The sequence below is a fragment of the Acartia tonsa genome, chromosome 11 (genome assembly GCF_053477335.1).
Source record: "Acartia tonsa isolate MP-2025a chromosome 11, ASM5347733v1, whole genome shotgun sequence".
Lineage (NCBI taxonomy): Eukaryota > Metazoa > Arthropoda > Copepoda > Calanoida > Acartiidae > Acartia > Acartia tonsa.
In genome coordinates, this window is record NC_137270.1 from 14,768,358 (window position 1) to 14,794,910 (window position 26,553).

The following is a 26,553-nucleotide window of genomic DNA, read 5'->3' on the forward strand; positions in this document are numbered from 1 at the left end:
TAGGGGTAGGTCTTTTGTAGAGTAGGTCTTTTGTAGCAACGCCGCACTGATTACTACATCCCCCCCCCACATTTATTTTTAAAAATGAATTGAAAATGTAAGGTAGGTTTTTTTCTATGCCTAACCCCCCAGGGGGCTCTAAACCTTCGGGACTACCCAGTACCTAATAACCTAAGCTAAAGTAATGAACAAACAAACAAGCGAAACTTTTCTATAATTAGGGGTCGGTCCGCACGTCCGTCCGAGATATATAGCTTTTTTTCGTTAATTTAGGCATGTTAGAATTGTCCAATCGATTTCAAACTTTGCATGGTGATTCCTGTAGTAGTTAGGTACGATTTAAAAAGCGTAGCAACTCTATAATCATCACCAAAATGTCCGTACGTCCGTTTTAAACATGTTGATTTTTCTACTTTTTTAACAACAATTTTCATTTGTTCTAATTATCCGTTTGATCTGATTTTTGGTATATTGATTTGTAGGACAACAAAGTACAATATAATAAGCGAAGCGCCTCTTTAATCAAGTCCTAAAAATGTACGTATGACCATAAACATTATCCTGTATCAAGCAGTTTTTCAACAAATTTACTTAAAATTTTGCTTCGACTCTTATACATTTATATTTTGATTATTCAGTTCTGACACAATACAAGTGTTAATGTCCGTTTGTCCTATCGTTTCAGTGCCTCGCTTTTATGGATGTTGTCATCCTTGTTTTATTTTAAATTTATTTAAAAATAAGGGGGGTTGGGGTTATCAATGCTAAACAAAGTACTTTGTGTGAAAGGACCTAATTATTTTAAGGACAACCAGCGGGTAATGAAAACTTTACTGGAGGAACCATTAAACGAAACTATGGTAAGGATTAATGTTTATTTTTGTTTAAGCTTTTATTTTATTTTATTTCATTTTACATAAAATTCGAATATTTTGTGTTACTTAATGTTAGCTTGACCTTTATAGAGCATTTGACGTAACTATAGTCTAAAGACAATACAAAATATTTGTATTAAAACGATAAGAGCTGACCGTTGCTTACTGACAGACAGACGGACGTAGAGACATATTGACAGACCCTAATTATAGAAAAGCTTCTAAAAACATAATCATTTTATTTAAGGCTGGATGTGAGGCATGTAAGAAAGCAAAAATGTTTTATAGTTCATGTCTTGACAAAAATAAAACTCTAGGTAAAATTATTTATTATCTAACATAAAATATAATTCTAATTAAATTGCTGGTCTAAACATTAACCAGATACTATAAAAGTTTATTAATTTTCAATATGTTTAAAAAAAGATTTGGACATGACTCTTTTTAGACTTAAAAAACTCGCATTGTTTCTTTACAAGCCCAAGTAATTAGTTCTAAGATATGTGTAAAGACTTGTAAAGAAACAGTGTGTGTAGATCCCCTTGTAGTAAAGCAATAGCAATCTTTCAACCACAGAATTTTATTAAATATTTAGTATTAAAAATGGCGCAAAAATTTTTTTTGATAGAGATTTTTATTTTTGGGGGGTTATTAACCCCCTAAGATTGTTTGGGGGGGGGGGTTAAATACTAGGGTTGGGCCGGATAGTTTTTTGGCCGGATACCGGATACCGGATATCCGGCCGATTTTAAATGCCGGATATCCGGTATCCGGCCGGATATCCGTCAAACTACCGGATATCCGGCCAAATTGCCGGATATCCGGCCAAATTGCCGGATATCCGGCCGGATAACCGGCCAAATTACTGGCGTCTTATTATATAAAACTGGCGGCTACGCCCTTAGAGGCCGCTAGGGGCACTTGAGGGGGGGGGAGTTGAATTTAATAACCATTTTTTTAATTTCAGATTTAAGAAAGAAAAAAAATTTAGGGGGGGCTGACGCCCCTTATTTTTATATTTAGTTGAAGAATTAAATACTTTATTATAAGGATTCAGGTTCAAACTTAAAAATTATATAACTATTAAATGATCTTACTTCTAAGCAATTAATCTAATAAACTATTACTACCCCCAATCTGTAATATTAACCCCTGTTGGAGGATGGGCGGGGAGGTGGCATTGAACGCATGCCCCCCCCCCCCCCCTGTGCATTTTCTCTGTATAAAAGGTAGAGGGCTATAACTAAATGACTTTCGAAATATGGGTATGACACATAACTGAGAGTTGGAATTTTTTTAATACCTCCTTCCTGGCGGGCACAGGATGCCAGCAAACCTGGCAAGGTCATTCAGGTAAAAAGTAAAAACATTTTTTTTACTTAAACAAAGCATTTCATGTTATCAAATACTTAAATATTCTATAGTCGTACGTCCTCATATGAAATATAGGTGTTCAAGTCGATTTCAGGTTTCAGGTATAGTCCTGCAAGTCTTGAACCTCCAGGTCTCCAGAAATCTTTAATTGGTTCCTGTGACAGCAATTTTTTGACTTAGACACTTCAAATTTTAAATTTAGGCTTTTTATATGTCTTCATGACATATTACAGTTTGAGGCTGGCAGCTGCCAAGAACTGCTGCCCCCGCCAAAATTTATGTTTTGAGATTTCTAATATAAAATTTACATAAAGAAAAACATATTCAGAAAAAATTGTTCTTATAGCTTCAATAATAAGAAAATTACAGCCATTTATAATTAAAAAAGCAGAAATTTTTGTTGTAAAACATAAAATATTATATTGCCGGATATCCGGCCGGATAGTTTCAATATCCGGTATCCGGCCGGATATTGAAAATGGCCGGATATCCGGCCGGATATCCGGCCTCACCGGATATCCGGCCCAACCCTAGTAAATACCCCTTCCTGAATGGTTGGGGATGCCTACGGCACCCCAGGGATAGGGGTAAATTTTAAATGGGGGGGTAATCCCCACTTTACCCCCCCCCCCCTTGGACTTCTATGTTACCTAGTACTTTATATAATAAGATACAATATACATGTTGAAATATGATTATTTTTTTTTAGAGGAGCTTGGAGGAGAACCACTAATTAACATTCTTGGTAAATATCTAAAATTTTTGTGTTCTACTTTTTTATCTTTTTTGTTTTTTTGTTTTATATTTGAAAATTTTTTCAGTTGATAATCTACACTAAAACTCATTTTGTACGTCTGACTGTCAGGCCGTTCAGCAGAATAGTTATCGCATATTGTTATAGACAGCAATCTGCGGATAGTAAAATAAAGATTTCCCATGCCAACTCAACTAGTATTAATTTTAGAATTTGTATTTTTTTAGAGAATTTTTACTGGAATATAACCGATTTTGATGGAAACGGTCAACTAGACCATTTTAATCTACAAGAAATAATGGCGAGTGTAAGTACTTTTTGCCGTTACATTTTAAAAGTAGACATAGTATATCTATTTGGTAGCGACCACATTTTTCTTCAAAATTTTTAAGGGATTTTTTGCAGACAGTGTTGGTATAGGAACTACAACCTCCTTATTTTCAATTTATTTTTAAAATAATAGGAGGGGGAATATTTTGCTCGCTAGGCAATCTGAGGGAAAGCAAAAGTTTCGATTTTATTTAAAGAAATCAAATGTCCCCTCCTTCCCTATATTTTAAAAAACCGCGCCAAAATTGTTTAAAATCATCCTTATTTAGATTCAAAACAAGTATAATGTAAACGGTTTGTTTGCTTGGAATGTGGGAGAGGACGATAAGGTAAACTTTTCATACAGAGAAGCTTTTCCTTTTATATAAAGTAGTAGGGTTTTTCTGTCTGAACATTAAGATTTTGATAAATACAAAGTCCTCCTTAAGAGTAAGCTGTAAATAGTTACAGGATCATATGGTTGCAGACCTTTTACTATTAGATTTAAGTATTGGGATGGTTTTAGGCTATTTTTTTGCCTACCATTCCTCTTTAAATACATAGTCCCTAGATGCTAGGGGGTAATTAATGAGTTTATCTTTGTTGCTTACGACATTAGGTTTTGTTAGGGATCTGAAGGGATAAGACAATAGAGATGAATTGATATACATTGCATTCCCAATGAGGTTAAAAAGATTCCCGCTTCTTTAAATAAAAAAAATATTTGAAAAATGAGGGGGAATTGTATCAGTACCCATCTTTATGTTTAAAAGAATGATGCCTAGGTATACACAAAATTACTACACTGCAAATGTTTGAGTTTGAAATCAATAGAACGATGCCATATTTGTTTTTATATGTTTAGAACTCCAGCAGTCATGTGCTACAAATTGACCAAGGTGGCCTCTCTTTGAAGAATAGGTACTTTTTATAGCAACTACGCGCCTAGAAGCCTCTAGGGACACTTGATATTAGTGGGTGATGGGGTCCACCCTCCAATTTTAGTATAAAAGAGAAAATAAAATAAAAAATTAAGAGAGTTTATTTTTTCTAGGGACGACTTCTCTAGGAAGAGTGGTACTCCCTTAAATAATTATAAACCTTCCCAACCTATAAGAAACTTCACTGTAAAGGAGAATCATGTCATTTCAGCGGTTTTTGAGGCTACATAAAACATTTTCTCGTATTCATTCGAATCCGGTGGATAGGAACCGGTTCTCATCCATACGAAAAAACTATGTCTAGCATCGTATTATATCCAGTTTTCTACGAATATAGAAATGTACAATCACAAGATTAAAACTAGTTTTTTTTGCCGGTGCCTTTGGCACCACGGGGCTAAAAAAACTAGTTTTAATCTTATAATTGTACATTCTATATCCGCGGAAAGCCGTTTATAATACGATACGAGAAATAACTATTTTCCATTTTTACAAGATTTACGAAAATAACATAATAAACATTTTGAAAAGATGAAAGATTTTGTTTTTAATCCGTCTTAAGAAATTAAACAATGGCTTATTTTTAATCTTGATAAATAAGTTGTTAATTCGGTATCAATTAACGAAACAATTATGTAAAATAAAGATTTTTAATAAAAATCTAGTTTCAATAGTTCCGTCTGTCTATCGGTCCTGTTTCAAAAGACATGAAGATAATTTTAATAGTTTTTGTGATTTTCATTGAATACTCTCTTGAATGTCTCTTTCTTTCTTTTCTTCGTTATGACAAATTGAATCGACTATTTGCTATATAACTTGCTTTGTCCATTGCCCATCCCATGATTTTTTTGTGCTTCGCTTCTTATGGATTTTGAAAGGAATAAATTATAACCAAAAAGCAAAATAATTCTAAAATAATATTTGGGGGGTTAAGATCGTCAATTTTACTATGTGTTGCCACCCAACGACAGCTGAAAAACACGTATAGGTTTCGTGATTGTTTTTTCTAATTAACTTTATTTTTGGCATATAGCTGGGATTTTTGTGATTCTTGTTATAATTTAGAGAGTATTACTTGAACAAGACAGCCAATGAGAAAATTCTACAAGCTTTACATAGTAAGTAAATTCTTTTAAATAAAAAAAATATTTATTGATCCCTCCAACTTATTCGATCCCTTTAACCCTCTCGTTTGTGATTTAACCCCAAAAGATTGTACAAAAAAATTTTCTAAAAAAATTATATTAGATTTGACCCCATCCTTCATTCCCATAAAAAAAATACTCCTAATTTGGAGAAGCCGTAGACAAAAATAACTTATTTTTTTTTTTTTTTGGGGGGGGGGAATAGAAAGGGGGGGGGGTCATTACACCCCTGATAAAAAATCTATGAAACCCGTCATTTTATTAATATCGCCCTCTCAAAAAATGTATTATAGCCCCTTATCAACAATTTAAATTGTCCTCATTATCATTCCTTATCTTAGAAGTCATGGTTGATGTAACAAGTTTATTATACAAAGAGAAAAGAAACCTTTCTGAAATCAATGATATAGTTCTGGTGAGTTATTTAGTTACTATACCTGTCATTTTTCATTGTTACCTTACATCGTAAGGGCGGGATTCTCCATCGATTGATAAGTGATCATCCATAGAATCCAGAGCATCGTCCGCGTGTAATGGTATATGATACTTTAACACCCAAAGATGTTAGGTTTAGTAACATTCAACAGACAACCAATTCTTTGATTGCAATACCTTTGTATATATGAGTAAGTCCTAACAGTGCATAGTAATAAGTTGCGCCTGTAGCACTATGAAGAGCAGCAGTAGGAACAATTGTTAACGTCTTTAGTTTTGACGCGGTGTCGACCCGAGATTCGAACCTATCACCTTCCCAATGACGTGCGGATGCGCTACGTGTTGAGCCACGACTATGGGCTGATTATTTTTCATGTGTAGTTGAAATTTTAAAAAGTTTTTCTTAACCGATTTGTCTTGGTAGGGAGGAGGTTACCTTCCCCTCAATACTTATAACCTTTCCTGGACGTATAAGAAACTTCATTGTAAATGAAATGTCTAGCAGTTTCCGAGATCTTGACCCGTAGACAGATAGACTTCCTGTTACTTCTTTGTAAGTATGAATACTCGAAAATTACATACCTAATTAAAATTAACAAAATATTGAAAAATATTTTGCTCCTAAAATTTGCTAGACATTGTAATAAAAATAATTTTTATAAGAAGATTTGCACGAATCAGTCATACATACCTTTTATGAATAGATTTAACTGTGCACCTTCCTCCCCCCCTTTCAGTTTTAGTTGTAAATCTTCTTAGAACCTAAGATACCCAAGTAAAGGAGAACCATATCGGTTCAACGGTTAGCGAGATCCTTCGGTGCCTACATTCTGTTAATCTATAATACAAAGTAGATTGATGTCTGTCCGTCTGTCCGTCTGTCCGTCTGTCTGTCCGTCCGTCCCTTAAGATCTCAGTAACCACTGAACCGATCGGATTCTACTCTTCAGGGAATATACCTACTGGTCCTGTGGTGGTTTTAGGCTATTTTCTTGGGGGATGGGACACCCCCAACCCCCCAAAAAAAAAAAAAACAACCCCCCCAAAATTTTTTTTTTTACATTTTTTGTAAAATCTCAGTAACTGCTGATCAAATTGGGCTCTACCCTTCTGGGAATATACCTACTGGTCCTCTGGTGGTTTAAGCTATTTTCTTGGGGGGTATAACACCCCAACCCCCCAAAAATAAAAAAATTCCAACTTCCATAATTTTTAATTAATTGGGGTGGGGGAACCCCACTGCAACATGGGGCGAAGCCCCCATGAATCCCCCCCCTCAAAAAAATGTTTAATTTTTTTTTTAATTTTAATTTTTGTGTATGCGAACAACCTAGGTTTAATTTTTACAAATTGAAATTTTTGTACAAATTAAAATTTTTGTGCATAAAGCATACAACCTGGGTTTGATTTTTCCACAGAGTAATTAAACAAAGAATAATTTTTTAAAATATTTCTATTAAGGAGGGTTGAATTCCCATAACTATATAGGGCGAAGCCCCTAGAGGCTAGGGGCGAATCCGCTAGTTTATATATAAATTATTGTGTTTTTTTATGGGATACCATTTAGAAAAAATAATAATAATGAAATCTCTTTTTTTAAGAATGATATATCCCGTCAAATGTCTGATGTTATCGAGTTCGAGACCAAGATTGCCAATATCACGTCACCTGCTTCCGAACAAAGGTAACATCCAGTGATCTAAAGGGATAAGACAAAGTCCATTAAATTAATGTACATCCCCAATGATGATACACAAAATTACCCTTCCTGTAATATTTTTTGGCATACCCTAAATGCAAATCTTTATAGATACTAGTTGAAATTATACTTTGGCCAAATATTCTTTTCCCCCAACTGTCTAATAGCCTAGAACCTGCATATGACTGATACGAAAATAGTGGAACTATTGGTCTTGCTATTTACGAGATCATAAAGAACATACAGTCATACATAACTATAAACTATTACTTCATGATATAAGATACAAAATATGATCCTAAGATGAAAACAAGGATGAAAAAATCCTTAAGTAGCGAAGCACAAAAAAATCATGGAATGGACAAACGGACAAAGTGAGTTATAGAGCAGATGTTTCATTGTTTAAAGCAAAGAAAGATAATATGCAAGAACACAAAGAAAATCACGAAACCTTTAAAAAAGGTTTGTAATTTTGAACTTTTACTGACAGACAGACGGACAAAACAATGTAAAGACTAGATTCGCATACATTATAGGAATCTTGACCGAGAATTTCATCTGTCTATCTCCATAGGGATACTGATCGACTGACGGACAGTCAAAGTTAATTATAGAGTAGCTTCAATACTAAAATGAAGGTTCTCATATTTTGTGCAAAATTGATGAAACTGATATTTGTATTTGGTTTAATTTTGTTTATTATTGTAGAGATGAGGAAAGACGATACCATAATTATACAATTGCGCAACTACAGAATGAGACAGGTACAACATAAAAACAGACAGAGTACTTTTTGCTGCAAAGCTACTCTTAAATTCACTTTATCTATCTGTCCGTAAAATATAATTTTATCGGCTGATTTTAGCTTAGATTATAAGCATCGAGTATCTGGTATACTTGGTCTGTCTGTTAGTCTGTCATCCCACAAACTTGGCTGTTCAGTTAATAATGTATTTTTTACATCCTATTATATAAAGTAGTAAGCATTTTTTGTCTGTCCCAAAGAATCTCGCTAACCGCTGAACCGATATTGTTCTCCTTTACAGTGAGGGTTCTTTTAGGTCTTGGGAAGGTTTTAAACTATTTTCGGAGAGGGTGTCTCCACCCCTCTACCCCTAAAAATATTTTTTAAAGTCTTTTGAAACTCAAATTTAAAATGGGATGAGGTCGACATTTCCCCCTCCGACCAGTGCCCCTAGAGGCTTCTAGGGGCGTAGCCGCTAGTTATATAAAAACGAGAAGGTAAAAATGAGTTGTAAATCAGCAGAGGTAAAGTATCCTAAGGAGATATGAAAAAAGGACGATAAACTGATGTAGACTCCAATGATGATAATCAAAAGCACTCCTTCTGTATATCAAACTTATTGGTTGAAAATTTTTGACACTGCTAATTTAAACCAACAAATCAAGATTTCATAAAAGTTTGTCGGCCAACGTGTTTAGAGAAGTACTTGGAGCAACGTATTATTTATAATAATTTTTTATCTCCTTAGATTTCAAGTGATTGAAATTACATTATCCACTTGTAATGCGATACGCATCCACTATTGTATATTTGGATAATTGACATGAAAACAACCACCTTTTGATTACACGACCATTTTTCTGTAATTCCTTACTGTGCATGTCCATGAGTTGCCAAGGCATTATCCCTGCACTCAACATTAGTGTCATGTGCTAGATATAGCAGCAGTAGGTACCGTTTAAACTATTCTAGTATGACGCCCTGTAAACTAGACTCAAACCCGACCCCACCTCGACCGCAAGTGGACCGCAAATAGTTGGTATATTAGACAGTATATCTCTTTATAAAAACCTTTTGAAAGAAAACATAATATAATTAGATTTGCAAACTTTGTAAAAACTTTTTCTTTTTATAAATATTTCTGGTTTTAGGATAAAACTTTTATGATAATGATTATTTTTTTAATAATGGAAATATAATTTTGATCCAAAAAGTTACATTTAAAACTATAAGTAAAATGTTATAAAAAATCCTTTGCCATGAACTTTTCCATAAAGAATACTTAGCGACACTACTCTATAAATCTCGGTGTGTAATAAGAGATATAAGTTTTCCGGAATTGTAATGTAGGGAGTAGATTTGTAATCTGCATCAAATTTTAAGGATTTTATATAAAATTCGTTTTTTGTATAATTCTTTATCTAAAAGCGGAAATACAAATTAAGTTAATTAATTTTGGCATCTGTGATTGGTGGATTTAAAAAATCTGCGCTCTGATTGGATGTCGTACATCATTCAACCAATTAGAGCGCAGGTAGTTTAAAATCCACCTATCCTATTGGTCAAAATTAATTAACTTAAAATGTATTTTCGCTTTTAGATAAAAAATTTTACAAAAAACGAATTTTATAAAAAATCCTTAAAATTTGATGCAGATTTCAAATCTACTCCCTACATTAAAATTCCGGAAAACTTATATCTCTTAGTGTGTAAGTCCGTTATTCTATATGATAAATGTGAATTTCTCGGCTTCTTTTTAAGATAACAGCGGATTTTTTTTGTGAAGATTCCCTATACCTTAGAATAATACCAAGTATATAATTTACATAGTTCGTCTGTCTGTCTATCAGTCATGCTACAAAAATATAGATATTTTTCCCAAATTAATGTATTTCTGATTTAAAATCTGCTCATAAAATTCCTTTGTCCCTATTATTATGCTTTGCTACTTCTTGATGTTGTCATCCTTGTTAAATTATAGACAATCTCTCTCCTTTTATTAATCGATTTAAAAGTTAGATGAAATGTGATGTATCAGCAAAAAAATATAAAAGTTAGATATGTTTGAAATTAGATTTGGAAATATAACTACTTATATAACCAAATTATTTAAGAGAAAAAATCCGCACATAAAAAACTAACCACTTATATTCTTTAAAAAATTGTAGATTTTTTTGTACAATTCTCAATAATTATCCCAGGCATTAAAAGAATTGTACTTTCATATTCAAACTAATGATCCTATATCTGATTTTTTTGTATTAATAATTCCTAGGACAATATAGTGTTTAAGCAAGTTTGCAAAAAGTTTTTATGCAATTTGGTTTATACATTTAAATTAAAGTTATGTCATTAAGTTCGTTTCTTCTACAGTTTGATTTCAGTGCTTCACTTTTATGGATGTTGACATACTTTTTTCCCTCAGGTTTCTTAAATTGGGAGCAGTACTTCCAGGGGTCATTTGACACTGTGCATATCAAAATTAATAGCTCCAGAAAAATTATAGGTAAGAACATTTTTTTCCTAACATAAAAGTATCAGGATGTTTGTTTGTATCGAAGGATATCGCTAACCGCTGAACTGATATTATTCTCCTTTACAATGTAGCTTCTCAGAGGCCCTAAGAAGTTTTGGAGAGAAAAATAATTATATGAGGGGGAAGGGGTTAAATAACTGTATCTCACTATCACAGCGTCCTTGTTTCGACTCTCAGTTGGGTCATTGGTGTCAGTTATATTAACACAGCCAAGTAGCAGAAACAATTTGCTAGCAGAAGAATAAGGTCATTGAAAAAGGGAGAGAGTTAGTTATCTGTATATACATCTATACTATAGATCTGTTATCCAAACTTAATTTTTTAGGGAGAATAACTGAATAACATATTTTTTCAGTTTACTCTCCTCTGTATTTGAAGCAGCTAAGTGAATTGTTGTTGAATTATACAGAAACAGAACAGGGGAAGAATACAATTAATAATTATCTCATGTGGAATCTTATTAGGTAAGTCAAAACTTTGTCTGTTCGTCCGTCCGTCCGTAACGCCACTTTCTCGACTGCTATTAAAGATAGACTGCTGAATTTTCTGATGAATATACCCTTTACTAAAGAACGTCCAGTATTCAACTTACTTGGTACGTCAGTCTGTCGGACATCCTCCATAAGATATGTATATCAATCTATTCATATAAGGTTTCGTGATTTTATTACCTTGAAATGCTCTACGTCCGTTTATCCATCAATGAGTTTTGTGCTTCGCTACTTATAAATGTTGTTATCCTATTTAAAGGAAAATGTCCAAGAAAATTAGATGTCAACATTCAAAAAACCATAAATATTACAGTTCAAGCAGTCTATCTTAAATAGGAGCCAAGGAAACCACAACCACAGACAAATGGACACATATCTGACCTATAGAGTGGAATCGCTATCAACAACATCAATAAATAGGAAGGCAAATTATAGATGGACAAACGTACAAAGTGTTATATAGCAGATGTTTATTTGTAATAAAAAAAAGGAAAGAAAGCGATTTTTTTATAATTCAGAGAAAACCACGAAACCTTTTAAATATTTTAAAGCATGACCGACGGACCAAGTAAATAATATACTAGATTCCCATTGATACAGGGAATCTTCACCAAAAATTTCAGCTGTCTATGAAGAATAGAAGCCGAGAAAATAATATTACCGAAGTACGGACAGACAAAGTGAATTAAAGTGTAACTACGCTACATAAAAGTTTGTCTTGAAAAACATTATATTTTAAAAAAAAAGGAAAATTCCAATTATAATACTAATAATAAAGAAATGGAAAAAAGCGAAAAATATTATAGTACTAATATGAGATTAGAATTTTTCCTCGAAACTCTTCTTAAATATTTTTATTTTTTTGTTGTAAAATTTTCCATTTGAAGAATACTATTAATATTATAATTCCATACGGAATTGAAAAATATAGAATTTTTTTTACATATTATAAATGTTACAAAAGAGTCCTCTTTGGAAATGAGTAAAAAGTATTGATAAAGTATTAGTTTTTCCTTTTCTCATTTTATATCTTTCACATGATTATAAATGTGTGGATAGTTAGATTGTTTTGTCTGAATTTTTATATAAAAGCAACAGGATGTTTTTATATCTATCTGTCTGTGTATGTGTATGTGTTTGCCTGCTGACTGCTGAACCGATATGGTTCTTCCTCACAGTGAAGCTTCTCATTGGTCTTAAGAATGTTTCTAACTGTTTTGGAGGAGGGTACTACCACTGCCCCTAAAAAATAATGAGCCTCTCTTGTAGGGAAGCCTCACATTGTCCAAATGGTTTTAGGCTATTTAATTTTCATATTTAAGCCTTTGCAAAGGCTATTTACCCCTTTGAAGAGTCCCTAGATTCTATGGGTGCAACCGTTAGTATGTAGCTCATGTGTTAGAATATCTATACATATATCTGTCAATATTACTACTTATCTATCTAACTTTCATTTATATTTCTCTTCCTATCTAGCTATCCAAAAATGCACTCTTGCTACCCCTTTCTACACTATATATATAGCTATCTGATTATCTCTCTTGCTATCTATCTATCTATTCTATGTAGAAGTTACAAAAGTGCGCTATCAGAGAAGTATAGAGATGTAGATAAAGTATTAGAAGAGGCTCTCATGGGAGCTAGTGTTAAAGAGGAGAGGTCAGTTACATTTTATATTTTTCATTCTTTTATAAATAGGATGTTTACCTGTTTCTTTATACCCAAAAAAAGACTTAAATAATGTTTTCTGTGCAGGTTTAGGCCTTTTTTATTGTTGAATTAATGATATCGCTAGGTAGAGTAAAACGTAGTTTTGGTAGAAATTTATAGATGGCGTTAGAATGTTAATGATAAAAAAATCTGCTCTATTTGTTTCTTAAAATTTCTTCTTAGATGGCGTGATTGTCTTTGGCCATACTTAAATTTTAGCTCAAATTTACTTGTATAGATGGCGCAAGTGTTCTTGGTCATGCTTTAATTTTAGTTCTAATTTACTTGTATAGATGGCGTGAGTGTGTAAGTGATACAGACAACGTGCTTGGATTTGCTCTTGGTGCTATGTTCATTAATTCAACATTTAATAAACAATCAAAGCCTGAAGCAGAGAGTATGATAAAGGTAAAATACTCCATAGAGAATTTATACGCCCATACTGTAGGGGAACTTGTGGGAAGGAGGGTAGTAAGTCAACCCTCCTATTTAGTTTCAAATAGAAAAAATAGGGGAGGGTGAATTTTTTTACAAGGGCAATTTCTCCTTGCTCACTGTAACGGAGAACCATATCTGTTACCACGACAGACAGACACGCATTCTTCTACTTTTTATTTAAGATTTTATGTAAACGTCCCTCAATTTAGTTAAAATAAATTATATTTGTTACAATTACAATGAGAATCAAATCATATTATGAAGCTTGTTCGAATGTATATTCATAAAATTCGTCAATTATCTGAGAGAAAAAAATCGGGAAAGGGTGTCCCACCCACCCTTAAATTTTTTTAAAACCAAAACAGGACAGACTGGCCTGACATATAGACATCCTTCTACTTTGTATTGTATGTATATAATTTATTGTTTAGGGAATAACCTCTGCTTTTATCAAAGAACTTCACACCAAAGATTGGATAGACGATGAAGTAAGATTTTTTTTAAAATTTACTTAACAAGCGAAACAAATCTAAAATAATATTTGGGGGGCAGGTAAAAAAAGGTCGTCAATTTTAGTTTGTGTTGCCCCCCAACTGCTGAAAATCACGTGATTTTTTTCTGAATTAATTTCGTTGTTGGTATAAGATAGAGAAAAATGGTAAGGGATTTAAAACAGGGTAAAATATATAAACGCTTTAACAATCCCTAATGTAGATAAAAATTATTGGTTTAAAATTTTTAAAAACTACTATAGTTTAGAATCATCTAATTAAATTCAATACAAGTACCCAAGTTCTAAGACCAACGAATAAGAAGTCGTGGTTATAACACAGTGTAATTTAGAGTCCAATATCCCCTCCCTCCATGCTCCTAAATGTTTAATTTCTTTAAGATCAAATATTTTAAACAGTTAATAAAATAATATCTTAAGACCAAGATAGCAGCTGAACAGAAGGCTAAAAAGATCTCAAATATGATTGGATATCCAGGTGATATTTTTTTTACATCAGTTGCCATCCCCCCCCCCCCCCCTCCTTGTATCTTTAATAGTAAAGTTGTAAATAAGTTGATGTAGAATTTTAGATACTTTAGGTTAATAGGTTAAGTAACATCCAACAGACAACAAACCTTTTGATTGCACGGACATTTTCTTGAAGTCTTAACTGTGCATGGTATTGAGTATCATACGTTTACGAGCCAATTCTTTCCCCCTACACTTACTTTTAGTGTTACGAGCCTGACACTGTAGTTGCAATTTTTAACGTCTCTTGTGTGACGCAATGCTAAAAATATTTTACTCGATAAAAACTAACTTTAAAGGTTTTCCAATTTTTACAATTTAAAGAAACAGCGTAAAGTGTTCAATAAAAATGACGTCATACAATACAAATAGCCAATGATATGCCAGTATATAATATACCATTGGTCAATTACAATGTATACTGGCCTATCATTGGTTATTTGTATTGTATTACGTCATTTTTTATTGGACACTATACGCTGTTTCCCATTTAAAAAAATATATTTCAAAATTCAAATACCTAGGTACTTTATTTTTTTCTTTTAACCTTAAAAAGTCAGAAGTTGTTTCCATACTTTGTGAGAAAAGTTTAAAGCTGTACCAAGTTTATTACGTAACATCCTTTTTATTTATTAGGACCTTTATAAAACCCCTATCTTTATTGTAAACATGCTTTTTAGTAGCACATATAAGATGTTTTGGGTAGGGCTTTTCAAAATTGTAAAAAATTATAACCATAGATTTACCTTGTCAATTTATTTTTGTGACTCCAAAACTTAAAGTAATTAGTCATGCATGCACAACCCCAGCCCTTTTCATTTACTTTACAATAATTTGAATGGCGCCTGGGTGAAAGTAGTTTTCCGTGTGTTTTAGTTTTACTTTTGGTCAGGTTAGGTTAGATTGTATTTGGTATAGGAAAAATATTTTTAAAATTTTTAAGGGAAAGGGGGGTATTATTGTGCTTGCTTGGTATTTCAAGGGAAAGTACCGAACCAACCTTTTTTATGCATTCAGTACTAAGGTTACCTTTACGTATTAAGCTGACCGACAACGAATTCAAAGATAGCTTTATTACCAAAAAAAAGTTGTCGGCTTTTGGTCCAAACAAAATGAAGAGGATAATGACAAGTTTGTTTTGAAATTGTTGAATAGAAAGTAATTATAAAGTTTAACATATTTTCAACTAGAGAGGAGATCAAACTTTTTATTTATTGAAAATTTAAAGTGGATTTTTTAAATTATAGGGCTAGATCAATAAAAGATCAAAAATAGTTTGCATTAAACTTGGCTTACAAAATTTGTTTGTGTATCATATTATACGGTATAGTTACTTAATTTTCTATTTCATAATTGATTTATCTAAAATCGAGAAATGAATCTTTATTTTCAAGTATGGCATCGTATTACAGACAGTTTTCCATGAAAAATTTGAATAATAATAAAAGTTTTTGTTAGCTGGGTTTTCGACACCTCGAGGCTAGCAAGCCTGGAATTAATCTATATTTTGATCTACGCGGAAAGCTGTCTAGAATACGATTCGATAACTTTTACACTTCCATATTTTAGAAGCGAAGAAACTCTATGAGTTATTAATATCTGTTAATGGATCTGTTTAATTTAATGTTTTTTTTTTAGATTTCATCACCAACATGACGGCTTTGAACGAGAAGTATGAAAAACTAGATATAACAGAGGTAAAAAATTTTAGAAGCAGCTTACATTGCCTAATATAAAAAGACGTCATACAGCAGTGGCGTGCGAACCGAAGGGGGCATTTGGGGCAATCGCCCCCCCCTAGCGACCAAAACGCCCCCCCCTGCCCCCCCCTAGCCACCGCCCCCCCTGTCCCCCCCTAAATGTTGAAAAATGCCCCATTTTGCCCCCCCCTGGTCAATAAAAATGCCCCTTTTTGCCCCCTACCCTACAAAAAGCAAATCTATCCCAGTTTCAAAAAAAAGATCAAGAAATACTCCAAAAAAAATAGTTACTATTCATTTAACCTTACCAAATTTTTTAATTAGTGTAGAAATTAGGTTATAATCTTTTTTCACTGAACATAACAAACCAGGTAATAGGAAGTATTGTATTTTGTATAATATAAACTTTTTACAAAAGAAATTTTGTACATCCCCAATGATGATACACAAAATCACAAACCCTTATTTAGATTAAAATTAGTGGATGAAATGTATGGAAACTCGACTTAATTAACCAACCAATCAAAATTCCATTAAAGTCCCCAAAGTTGTTGAGCCAACGAATAAGAAAATTTTATATGAAATATTGGGGACTAGTGTAATAAATAGCCCAAAAACCCCTCCATCCCTGCATATTTGAAGAAAAAAATTTGCACTTCGAGCCCTTCCAAACGGTTTCTGCTTTTTATCACATTGCATTGTATATTGTGTTTTTATTTCTTTAAAAACATGTGTAAACAACAAATATTAATCAAAAAGTTATTTTATATAAAAAAGAAACAGTGTTGATATTTATCTAAGCCTTTTTCTCAACACTGTATGTCTGTCTAAATGAATAACTATATATGATGTCATTTTATTTTCAGGATAATTTTATCATTTTTTTGTGTACATACCCTTACAAAAAGACATGTTTTTTTATGGCAATTTTCATTAAAAACCATTAAAACTAACTACACTCTATATTCCTAACCTGATCAAATACGCCACTCTTGTTGTCTTTAATTGATTTTAGTTCAAAGGGGGAGTAAATATTTTAGGTGCGCTTCACGCACCGCCATTATAAATCCTTGGAAACACCACTTAATCAAAAATTACCAGAGTTTTAAAGTGCCATTTAAAGAGGGTAGGATATGTTGATATAACTTTTTAGCTTCTCTATAATTCACTATGGCTATCAGTACGTAATGCTAAGGGGGAAATGTGATTTTTTCAACTGCAATTAAAGATAGAAGGCTAAAACTTAATGTTAACATTCCCATCATTATGGAGTATAATTAACTATTAAAAATTCATGGAGGTTGGACTGCTTTTCAGGACGTTTTTTGCTATTTTTGTATCTTTTAAATTTCGGGTATAGTCCCTTTTGTGACATTGCCTCTTAAGGTGCATTTCGTCATATTTTCACAGTAGCTTTTCACCTATTTATAGCTCCTGCGGGGCCAATTGCCTAACCCTGCAGGGAAATCACCTGACCTAACTTAACCTAGAATAACCTTTTAAAAGCTACTATGAAAATACGACGAAATGCCCCTTAAGAGGCGTTGCCACAAAAGAGACTATACCCTAAGATTTTTATATCTGTAGATGAAAGGACAAGTAATTTTTTTGTGGATTATAATATTTAAAAAAATAAAATTTCTCGCTGATTCGAGCATCCAGTATGTAATTTACTTTGACTGTCATCACACAACATATAAGAAAAAGGATTTGTGACTTTTTCTACCTAAAATATATATTTATTTCAACAGATGCTCTTTAAATTTACTTGCCTGATTCTTATTCATGATTTTTTGTGCTTTGCTACTTAAAGATGTTGTCATCCTTGTTGTCATACAATAAATAAATATTTAAAATCAGTTTTACATATTAGGTTAATTTTTGGTAAATTATTTCCAAAATGAGTGTTTTTATCTCCCCCCCCCCAAAATTTTTTTTAATGAGGTTATTTATCCTTCCTGCTGAGATTTTATAACATCCCCTTCCACCCATAAAAAATGTTTTGTGGTGGGGAGGAGGGTGGGGGGGGGGGAGGTTAAATTATCTTCTGTTCTTTTTTTTCAAAGATGTTTTCTAGCTCCCTTCCCTTCGGTCATTGCAGGGTGGGGAGAAGGGATGGGGGATAAGAGATGGGGGGGGGGGGAAGGTGTGGGATATAAATGGGAAAAAGGGATGGGGAAGAAGGGATAAGAACTAGAAGGCCCAAAATCAAATAATCCCACCCCTTAAAACGCCCTTATTTAAAATTAGTATATATAATCAAAATGCCCCCCCCTAAATCAAAGTGCCCCCCCGGGGCACTTTGATTTAGGGGGGGGCAAAATTTTACAAAATCTTCAAAATGCCCCCCCCTAGACAAAGTGCTTCGCACGCCACTGGACTCATACACTACAAATAACCAATGATAGGCCAATATACATTGTAATTTACTAATGGCAAAATGCATACTGGCCTTTCATTGGTCATTTTTATTGTATGATGTCATTTTTATTAGGAACTATAAACTGGTTCAAAATTTTGATATTTTAAATTGGGGGGAAATATAAAGGTTTCGTGAATTTTTATGAAACGGAAATATTTAGAATGGAAACTTAATATAATATCTGCACGCATTTTAAAGGGTTAATTTTTATCTAATATACTAGTTGCTTCGCCCCTAGCCTCTAGTGAAGGACAGAGGACAAGAAAAAATAAACTGAAACCACTCAGAGACATTTACAATGCTTCCATGAAAAGTACCAGCTGTTTTCGAGGTCTTTTTAATACTTTTTGTATTAGGATACTAGCGGCTTCGCCCCTAGAGGTCTATAGGGGAAACTAATGAGAAGATTCGCCCCTTGGTCTATGACTGCAGACTAGTAATACTTGTAGTGTAGCCTGGCTACTAAGGCAATCAATAAGATCACCTTGTTGGTGCAGAAGTATTATTATTACACAATAGGCATAACAATACAAATATATGTAAATATTGAATACATGATCATTAACCTGTCTTTGGTTAGAGCTCCTATGTCCAACTGATATTGCGCACAAGCAAACAACATCAGAGACAAAACAGAACTAACTTAAAACAGGGCATCTAGCTATATTTATAGATGTAGACATTCATTCTTGGACAGCTCTCTAGCTTTCCAAGCATGAACCGTCTTCATGATAAACATACCTATGATGCAATACATATAGGATAACATATAATAATTGATAAAGGTGTTCACATAATATCACATTCTCCCCCCCTTATGAGAAGATGTCATAATCTACTCAGAATTTACCCATGATATTGTATGCAACCTTTATCCGATTACGAGTATATATATATGATAAAACAAACTCAATCAGAATTCATTGAATAAATCAATAAAAAGAAAATGTAAAATAGGAAGCAATTAATAAATTTGGAATAAAATGAATCAACATAAAAAACTAACTGAAGCATAAGGCAAGAAATATAAAGTGCATTTTCATTACAAGCATAAGCAAAAATAGATTAAACATATTTAATAAAATTACTATCCCTGTATCCATAACACCAAAACATATCCATTCCATATCCATTCCATAAACCATATTCCATGCTGCCAACAATCATGTCCAACCATGCCGCCAACAATCATGTCCAATCATGCCTCCAACAAACATGTCCAACCATGCACTGCCAACAAACATGTCCAACCATGCACTGCCAACAACCAACCATTACAAAGAAAGAACACCAAATCATTTATCTTAACAAATAACAGTATGAGTAACAGGATTAGAGAAAATAAAATACCAGCCACATAGACAGGTATTGATTGCAGGCAGAGAACAGATTATCAGTCATAAAGACAGATATATAGATGGTGTAGGCAGGAACACAATTCCTTCTTATCATTTCTTTCCTCGAATCCAGTATCATCAACATTCATTGGTTCTGCACCAGAAACTGCTGGTCCTGCACCAGAAACTGCTGGTCCTGCACCAGAAATTGCCGACAGTAGTCCTGCCATTTTCTCCAGATCAGATCTAATGACAATCACAACATTCTCTATTTACCAAAGATCGCATCATCAATCCTGGCTTTGAACTCCTCACATCAAGTGTTTACAGTGTTCTTGATTTCAGCCACTTCATTCTTTACTGTTGTAATATCATCCTTGGCAGCTACCATGATCCCCAATGGACATTTAAACTCTGCATACTTAAGTCTCTAAGCAGGTGTTGTAGCAGAGACAAATACAAGCAACTGCCTCTTGGTCTTATATTTAGTACTTGGTGTATTTGACAGTAGTAGCACACCTTAGTTTGGCAGATTGTAGCAGAGACAAATCTAAGCAACTGCCTCTGTGTCTTGTGTTTAGTACCAGGTGTATTCTACAGTAGAAGCACACCTTAGTCTGTCAACAAGCAACGAGAATCCTGGTTTCCAGGTCTGGTAAGATTGAGCAGCTCGAGTCCATGAATCAGCCCATGTTGCACATGCAGCATGTGAATGACTGCAAGCAAATTTATCATAGCTTCACCCTCCATTATGGTTGGGGAATACTTCCTCTAATGATATATCTCCATCCAGCTCCACTGAAAATAATTCAGCGTGCAAATTTATCTTTGGTATAGTCAACCACATTTGACTGATTGATCAGTACTGCCACCACAAATAAGATATACATAGATATATATGCATAAATTATCCCTTTCTTGAATTTATATATTAAGAGATTTTTATTGCATCTCAAATTTTTTTTTCTCTTCAAGTCCTGTCTATCCAGCATGTCCAAGACACAGGATATACACTTGTATATTCCATGAAATGTTACAATTGTAACTTCAATTTTAACAATTACAACTGCAATTTGTTTAATCCAAAGAACAGGAACTTCAGGAGTTCATTCCCAAAATTATTTTGGGCATGACCATCAGTATGTACTAACCCATCCAGAATTGAGGAATTGGTTTGTAAAGGTGAGACTTAAAACAGTCATTCCCAAAAATTATTTTGAGCATGACCATCAATATGATTTAGTGATATATAAATCATACATATCTTTGACATACATATGTAAGTTTATTTATCATATACTTTTGGTTTATCTTATATATTAAGAAAATTGATAATCCATAAGAGTTAAAAGGTTGGACCATAAAATATGCTCATGAATTTTCATAACCATAAATTTTAAATCCTGTATTTTAATAATAACCTTGTTTATTGGTAATTATATAATCTTTATTAACCATAACTATTATTAGACACTTCCACATTTATTACAAGTGTCAATAATCCATCAGGGTTAAAAGGTATTTCCAATTTTAACCATTTACCAAAGTTGAAATCGTGTTACTTTAGTTTAGTTTATATCAGTATATTTAAACTTTGTTTAATTTGAACTAATCTGTTCAAAACTTTTGTTAATTATACTAATTATGTATGATATAATTTGAACTACTTAAAAAATTAAACCGTTCAAATTGCATACCAAACAGAGTTATTTTCAAAATTACCAGGATCCTCCCCCCTTGTCAAAAATTTCATTCCAATATGACAACAAATTTATTGACAAAGGTAAATCAGTCATAACATTATTCTCACCTGATTCCACAATGGTATTTGAAATTCATTGTCAAAGGCTTAATCTGTTTATTTGCAAGTCCTGAGTTTTTTTTTATATTAACGTTCCAAGGCAAAGCTTGATAGGTTATATCTTCAGTTTTCCCAAGATTGGGCCCCAACCACCTCCAATTTCTCTGATTTTATTGTCATTTTAGTGTCTGACATATCACTGTGCTTAAAAATCAGTATTTGTGATCTTATTTGGCCAAGTGATCTTGTGAATTCTCCTGAGACATTTGATTACCTATGTCTGTAGCTTGGAGACCACTGCTGTGTTTAGGAACCAAGTTTCAGCCCCAATACAGCCAAACAGAGAAAACATTTGACTTAAACAGTCTTAACTTGGTTTTTATGGAAATGTTGTTGGAAGTCCAGAACTTGTCCTAGATCAGTTAAAGTGCCTCTAGCATCATAAATTTATAATACCGAGATACTCAAAAACAATCTATACATTCCCAAGAGTTTGGCCTCCAATAAACACTGAAAAATGGCATTTAATCTGAGTGCCTTGATCATATCAGCAAAGCCCAGATCTCCCTAGTAATTGGAACTGCCATGCTTTCATGTTTCCCATCAGTTGTTGACACATTCTTGATGATCCCGTGGATCTAGATCGTGTACCTCTTTCTCAGTCATTCTTAGTATAGGGTTGTTGACCATTCCTAGCAAAAATCTTCCGAACAGTGTATCCATCTATACCCAGAACCGCTAATGATCTGTGCAGGATCAGTGTCATTCCTCATTCTGCCATGAAATCATTACTACTAGATGTAATATTCATGAATAAAATGTTTATAGAATCCTTATAATTCTATAATTAGTATTAAATGTAATTTTCATGGATAATCTTAACTATATGATTACATAAAAGCCACATAATAATTTGATTATATAAAAGCCAATAAAAATATTGTTGTTTATTTTATATTGTCATAAAGATTTTTATAAAATAAACAATACCTTAAAACTAAAATTAGGAAACATATGTAAAGTATATATATGTCCCGAAATGATTAAATAAAGATTAAATACCCATAACATATGTATATATATATATTTTTTTTATATATCTGGTAGTGCGAGTGGTTCAAAAAATTTTGAAATTTAGATGTCGCATCTGGTATATATATATATCTGGTAGTGCGAGTGGTTCAAAGAATTTTGAAATTTAGATGTCGCATCTGCATATCTAAATTATTGCAACTCTATTTCTTCATTAACACCGATTCCCGACCAACATTTTATATTTAACACAAAGTTTACTACTTTGTACAACCCATACACAGTTAAACCAGTCATTATTACAGATAAAACAAGAATAACAATCACCATTATTACTCGCTTTATCCAATATATAAAATCCATTAGAGTCCACTCCCACAAATTTTTCTGAATGCTTTCAAAAGTATGCACCAACCCATCCAAAATAGATGGACTAGCTTGTAAAGATGCTATATCCAATGGTTCATCCTGTTGGATCTGAAACTCATATAGAGTCTCCATATCATTATCCTTAAAGATCTCCTGAAACTTAACAGGATTCTGTGGATCTGACAGTTCCTAGTTCATTATTGGTTACATAAACATTATCATGTATCCATAGAAATGAAGAAGAACTTTTACAATCTACTATGGTTAAATTATCCAATTTTTCAAGGTTACGAGTCTCAACTTGCAGACCATGTCATACACCTTGATAGTTAACCCTTAAGTGATCCAAATAACAATATCCCTTGTCCTGATGAATTTCAACAGAAATTTCTTTACATTGTTCTACCCTTATAAGTTCCCCAAGTTGAACAATTTTAAAACCTGGAAGATATTTTTCCTTAACAAAAATATATTGCCTTATTCTATGCTGACATGGAATAAGTTGTTCATATTCCTTCATCTTTTTGTTTAATTCATGAACTTGCCCCAGTGTGAAAACCAAATTGTTAACATTCCAATCTGATTTTAGATAGTGTAATGTTTTGAATTGCATCCTAAAATTGTGCTAATTAAAACATTTTATATATCAGTTTTTGCCATAAAACTTACAGTATGACCATTTCTTATGACACTATTATATCCTGTTAGAAGCAATATGAAATAATATTTCGTACTCTGTACCTAAATGACTTTTGAACAATTCAATAAAAATCATTCAAAATTTATTTTCATAAAGTATTTCGAACAATATAGTAAAAACCATTCGAAATTTGTAAACTTTTTGTCACCAAAGTGAAATATACTTTAAACAATTTAATAGAAATCATTCAAAACTTATTTTCACAAAATACTTCGCTACCTATATTTTGAACAATCTAGTAGAAACCATTCAAAATTTGGCACAAAATTAGATATACTTTGTCCGATTAATTATATATTTCGAACAATCTATTAGAAACCATTCAAAATTTATAAATTTTTGACACCATTTCATAGAAAACAAAATACGTGATTTAATAAAACATTAAACCAGTCAAAAATAAGAGAAAGATATGTTGAATGTACCTAACAAAAAATTAGCCATCCAATTTCCCTCCCCCATTATTTTGATTTCTCTAACACTCAGAGGTTTTTTTTTTTCTTTAACCTGTGTGAGGAGAATGATTTCAACATGAAATAAGCAAAAGAATGTTCATAACATGTTGTTTTACAATCAGCAGTAGTACCGATTATTGTACCACGTGACAGATCAATAATATTTCATAACATGTTGTTTTACAATCAGCAGTAGTACCAATTATTGTACCACGTGACAGATCAATAATATATTCTGTATTAACCAAAATGGTTATCATTTCCACTTCTACTTTAATTATCAATGCTAAAATTAGCATCAGGAATAAAAGTATCCCCAATGTATACTCCTAAAGGTTTACAAATTTTCTATATTCTGCCAATTCTATGCTTATAGACCCATTTATCAGAGTAGAAAGAGTATTACTTAAATTAACCTTAGTGTTAAAAGTTTGTACCATTTACACTATGTACACTATTTTGTACTTTTGCCAGAATATTCAACATATGTAAATGCGAATACAACCCGCAGTATCAAGAGTCCTAAACTAATGTCTGGCATCTAATGCTATATTGTACAGTATCTATAATTATACTAACAGACATATTTTGCTGAATTACTAATTCATGTTCAATAGTACAAAGTGATGGTCTATACTTGACTCCCACCACTTCTTGACGATTGTATCCAGTTAATTGTACTGCTACAATTCCCTTCATGGTATAAAGTAAAATAAATAATACCCACCTAGGATTAACATTTCTATTTCTAGCAAGATAACAGGGCTTCTAGATTTCGATGAATGCATTCTGAATTTTTTGAGAAACTCTCCTGATTCACAATCACAAGATTGCAAAAACAGTATGAATCTTCTTGTGTTTTTAAATAACAAGTCTGTTACCAAAACTATGAATCTTCCTGTGGTTTAAATAACAAGTTTGTGACCAAAACTTACAAGTTTATAACCATTGTTTTCTTCCTTGTCAATCAATGTTTAGTTATACCAATAAAAACATGATATGCTCCAAACTACCCAATACTAACCAAACTGCTTCAAAAATATATTGCTTACATATGTTATGTATGATTTAGTGTGAACGACCTAAAAATTAAACCGTTCAAAATATAATTATACCTAATATACCTCTCCCCCCCTTTACAAGATATAAAATAATTATGTTGTAAAGGAGCACACTGATTATGTATGATATAGATTGAAACTATATAGACAGGTACATATATCAAAATATATCATCCCACTCCCCCCCCCTTTACAAGATATAGAACAATTATGTTGTAAAGGAGCAGGCAGACACCTACAATATGAGAAATCGCATGATTTCAGGAATAAAGGGCACATGGGGGCACAACTTCCATATTTTTTTTTTAATTATAAAGCAGCAGTACTAAACATTCTGCTAATCCAATTGAAATCCATCCTTGATCTCTCAGATGCATATGTAACCTTAGAGTGTAACATAACCATTAACCATGGCATTTGCATAATTAACGATGATGTATTTAAAAGATGAGAACAAACTTGTTCTTAACTTTTTAAAAGATTAGTCAAACATTTGCTTACTTTTAGCTGTTAATTCAGCTGTTAATTTGTAATTAATGTCAACATTAACTCTGTAAGTCTTTTCAACAGTCTGTAAACCACTGAAATATGCAGGTTCCCTAATTCAACCAGGCTAAATTCCGTTTCACATAACATTTACACAGAATTTACTTAGATTCCATGTAAGCAGACTTTTTCATTTCATGTTGAATTAAAAATAGACAAAAATATAAATGAGATTTTCTTCAATTTATACCTTTACTATACACAGAATATATATCCACACAGAATTTACTGTACATATACATTTGCTATACACAGAGAATATATACACACAGAATATACTGTAATATACACATTGATCAATATAAATAAATTATACCGATCCCTTCCCCAGCAGTAAATTTCAATATGGACACCATATTGAATTCTTAAAATATAATGGATTATAAAATAATAATCAATTTCTTCATTAATAAAATTGCAAATCTTAATTATTCCAAGAAATGCATATGATAAACAGGTATTACCTACATATCACTTCACTGCCATAACAACATATATGCCACAATAAACATTTGTTTACTGCAAGCATCAAATTTAGAATTTTTCTGCGTAATAAAGCCATGCAAATACGTTTATAAGCAAAATCTATTAAGATTAGCCGAAGTAATGAATTAGTCACTTCTGAGCCCAAACTGTTCAATTCAATTTAAATAATAA

General features: G+C 32.6%; 1 protein-coding gene across 1 annotated transcript in view; it reads left to right on the forward strand.

Annotated features, from left to right (window-relative positions):
- Positions 1-26,553, forward strand: part of Nep3 (M13 family metallopeptidase neprilysin 3) — a 57,298-nt gene that overhangs the window by 7,757 nt on the left and 22,988 nt on the right. Inside the window, exons 10-26 of the mRNA XM_080177483.1 lie at positions 807-860; positions 1,123-1,192; positions 2,959-2,994; positions 3,231-3,310; positions 3,603-3,662; positions 4,178-4,233; positions 5,319-5,371; positions 5,740-5,813; positions 7,435-7,517; positions 8,241-8,296; positions 10,703-10,783; positions 11,169-11,277; positions 12,874-12,963; positions 13,308-13,422; positions 13,884-13,940; positions 14,384-14,441; positions 16,112-16,170. Of these exons, the coding sequence (XP_080033609.1) occupies positions 807-860; positions 1,123-1,192; positions 2,959-2,994; positions 3,231-3,310; positions 3,603-3,662; positions 4,178-4,233; positions 5,319-5,371; positions 5,740-5,813; positions 7,435-7,517; positions 8,241-8,296; positions 10,703-10,783; positions 11,169-11,277; positions 12,874-12,963; positions 13,308-13,422; positions 13,884-13,940; positions 14,384-14,441; positions 16,112-16,170 (1,191 nt within the window). The remainder of the gene's footprint in view (positions 1-806; positions 861-1,122; positions 1,193-2,958; positions 2,995-3,230; positions 3,311-3,602; positions 3,663-4,177; positions 4,234-5,318; positions 5,372-5,739; positions 5,814-7,434; positions 7,518-8,240; positions 8,297-10,702; positions 10,784-11,168; positions 11,278-12,873; positions 12,964-13,307; positions 13,423-13,883; positions 13,941-14,383; positions 14,442-16,111; positions 16,171-26,553) is intronic.